The sequence below is a fragment of the Papilio polytes genome, unplaced genomic scaffold, assembly GCF_000836215.1.
Source record: "Papilio polytes unplaced genomic scaffold, Ppol_1.0 DF823890.1, whole genome shotgun sequence".
Classification (NCBI taxonomy): domain Eukaryota; kingdom Metazoa; phylum Arthropoda; class Insecta; order Lepidoptera; family Papilionidae; genus Papilio; species Papilio polytes.
In genome coordinates this window covers 59,353-62,526 of record NW_013525314.1, presented here as the reverse complement: position 1 = coordinate 62,526, position 3,174 = coordinate 59,353, and the positions used below count along the sequence as shown (strand labels likewise).

The 3,174-nt window shown below is 32.9% G+C and overlaps 1 protein-coding gene across 1 annotated transcript in view; it reads right to left on the bottom strand.

The window, feature by feature from the left end:
• Window positions 1-635: 635 nt before the first annotated feature.
• The window catches only part of LOC106102929 (protein O-GlcNAcase), a 21,946-nt gene continuing 19,407 nt past the window's right edge, over window positions 636-3,174 (bottom strand). Inside the window, exon 20 of the mRNA XM_013282548.1 lies at window positions 636-3,122. Coding sequence (XP_013138002.1) covers window positions 2,998-3,122 — 125 coding nt within the window. The 3' untranslated portion in view covers window positions 636-2,997. The remainder of the gene's footprint in view (window positions 3,123-3,174) is intronic.

Below are 3,174 nucleotides of genomic sequence, written 5' to 3'. Positions count from 1 at the left end.
ACGACAGACCTCTTTCTAGCTTATGAAGAGCTGTTTAAAAATTTGACATTGACAGTTTAAGTCTTGTCTATGGATACACAGATAAAAAAACGTCACAGTTACCACATTTTCTACATTTCTCTCATTCCTTTGACTATCAAATCACACCATCATTCTAAAACTTCTCACTTATTCAGTCTTTACACCTAAGTAGGCGATCTTGTCCGATATCATGCAAACTCCACACTTACATATAAAACAATCACTGCCACTTATACAAAGAAAAAATAATACCATACAAATTCCACTCTAAAAGCAACATAACAAAGTTGCCTTATCAATTCCTTTGTTAGGTTATATTTGTGACCATAGACTAATAAGGAACAGAACAGAATTACAAAAAGAACTGTAGATAATAGACTCTAATAAATAATTTTAGAAGTTATATTCATAAAACTTATTTATATAATTAAATAAACAATGTCTTAATCAGAAATGCCGCTAAAACCTACAGTACGGGATGAGTACTTCTACTGGAAGAAAAAGTTCTAAATTGGATGACATTTCACACTACATACAAAACTATATCTATTCATAATTAAGAAATTAATTTTTAGGGTCCATACATACTGATCGGAGAAACATTCTCATGTTTCTTTTTTTTGTTAGATACAGAACTGAATTTATTAAAAATATCTTGTAAAAAACTTTAATTTTAAAGTCAGTAGACCAATTTCAGTGGGAAACAATTGCCACTTGATATAACCATAGATGTCAAACTAAACTTGTTAAAAAGCATAGATATTTATAAATAGATAAACGTGACTTTTTGATTTTAATAACAGTTAATTATTAATTTAAAATCGTAACATGGATCAAGCGCAACAATTAGCGCCAAAATGGCGAAAATCAAATAAACACATAACAATTAATAGCCTATCCATTTATAAAGGTAACAAATTTTGAATTGCATTTAGTTCGTTTTTTTTCTTTATTTACCAATTGGAATAAACCAGTGAGAGCTTATTTATTTAAATATTGTAATACTTATTCATAAGTAGCCACTATAACATATAACTAGCGACTTTTATCATACATTCAAACATTTCTACCCATTTGTGGTTTAAAGGGAAAACAATACAATATTATACAAAATTATGGAACACCATTTTCTTAAATGAAATATACATTTCGACTAATGAATCATATGATACAGTCTGTTTTAGCCGAACGGTCCAATGGTCAAAAATTTACTCCTATAAAGTCAATCGGTCTAACGGGAAACATCTATTTTGAAACTTAAGAATTGGTTTTAAGATATAGACTGAGTTTTGAAATGACATATAACCGGCACCTTTACTTTAATATATAAAAAGCTGTTTTATACGCACACTTGTTAGTATTTTACAGTATTACAAAAAAAACATAACACAATATTTTAGGAAGACAAAAATTATCTGTAGAATCGGTTACGGATGACATGTGACGTCACAACGAACGCTTACACCGATCTTGCCTCTCTCTCGCATATGATTCTCGTCACTTTATATATTTTGATGCCGCCGTTTATCAATTTATAACATGTTATAAGTGTAAAAATATTTTTATATCTGTCTAAGTCTGTAGAAATAAATTATTACAACTTATTAGAAAAAAATAAACTGTGATTTCATAAATGATTTTTCTCATCTTTTTTTTAGTTTTTTTGTGTGTTAAATAAACAGAAAATAAAATAGGGTAAACAGGTATATGCTAAAATGTATTATACGATTATAAATAATAAAAACAATAGCACTGTTTATTGTATATTCTAATACTTTTATATGATTTTTACGGATAAAATATAGCAACAACGAAAAAGGCTTATTTTTAAAATAAATAAAAAAAAAATTACTATGAAGTAATTGAATCTGCCATCACCCTTTGTAAATTTACTTATTGAGTAACCGCGTGTTTGCACTCGTAAAATTTCTTACAAACATATCTCTTTAATAAACAGAATGTGTTGAATGACAATGTTTCTGTACATGTTTGATAGTGGAAACGCACAGAGTTTGATATTTTTGTGTGGGCGGATTTGAACTTTTTACTTATACTAAAGCCTAGTTTAAACTAGACTAGTAATTTAGTCGAGTACCTAGTAATTTAGTATCTTAACATGTATGAAAATATAGTCGAGATTAGGAAATCTTATAAACGTGAATAAATTACTCTATACTCGACTAAATTATTAGTCTGGTACTAAACATACAAGTGTTAGATATATAAGAAGTGTGAAAATGCATAAATAAAATTTGTTAAGATAAATAAAGCGTGTCATAAATTAAGACAGAAGACAAGGGTGACATGTCATATGAAATAAAAGCGACAGTGTAATAAAACGCCATACAAGTCGTATCGAAATTAGTCATTATGGAGTCAGAAAAAATAAATAACGTCAGAACGCACGGGGACGTCAGAAAAGATACTAAAGGAAATACGTCAGAGTAGAGATATCAGATACGCTTATAAATATTTACATAGCTTAAGATAGTATCATAATAAATCTAATTGAGTCAGATTGCAGTCAACACTAACTACAGTTGGTGGTGACTACATTTAGTGTTGACTGCAGTTAGTGCTTACTGGAGTTGGCGCTGACTTCAGTTGGTGTTAACTACAATTGGTGCAGACTTCAGTTGGTGCTCACAGCAGTTAGTGGTGACCGCAGTTGGTGGTTACCGTAGTTAGTGTTGACTGCAATTGGTATTGACTTTAGTCGGTGTTGACTGGAGTTGCTGTATACTACAGTTGGTGCTGTTTGCAGATAGTGTCGACTGCAGTTGGTGTTGACTACAGTTAGTGTTGACTGCAGTTGGTGTTGTTTACAGTTAGTGTTGACTAGTCGGTGCTGACTGCAGTCGGTGCTAACTCAAGTCGGCGTTGACTACAGTCGGTGTCGCCTGCATTCGGTGCTGCTTGCAGTCAGCGCTGTCGTCGCGGGCGCGGGCGCGTGCGCAGCGTCCTGCGGTGCGGGCGCTAGAAGGCGCGCGCGAGGAACACCGCGCCGCCCTCCCGCGACAGCTCCACGAAGCCCAACTTTGTGTAGAACTGATGCAGGTACTGGTCTGAAGGATCGATACACGCGTGCACACCGCTCACACCTGGACAAGGAGAATTTGAATCAAAATTGTTTAAACATTTATTTAAAAAAAA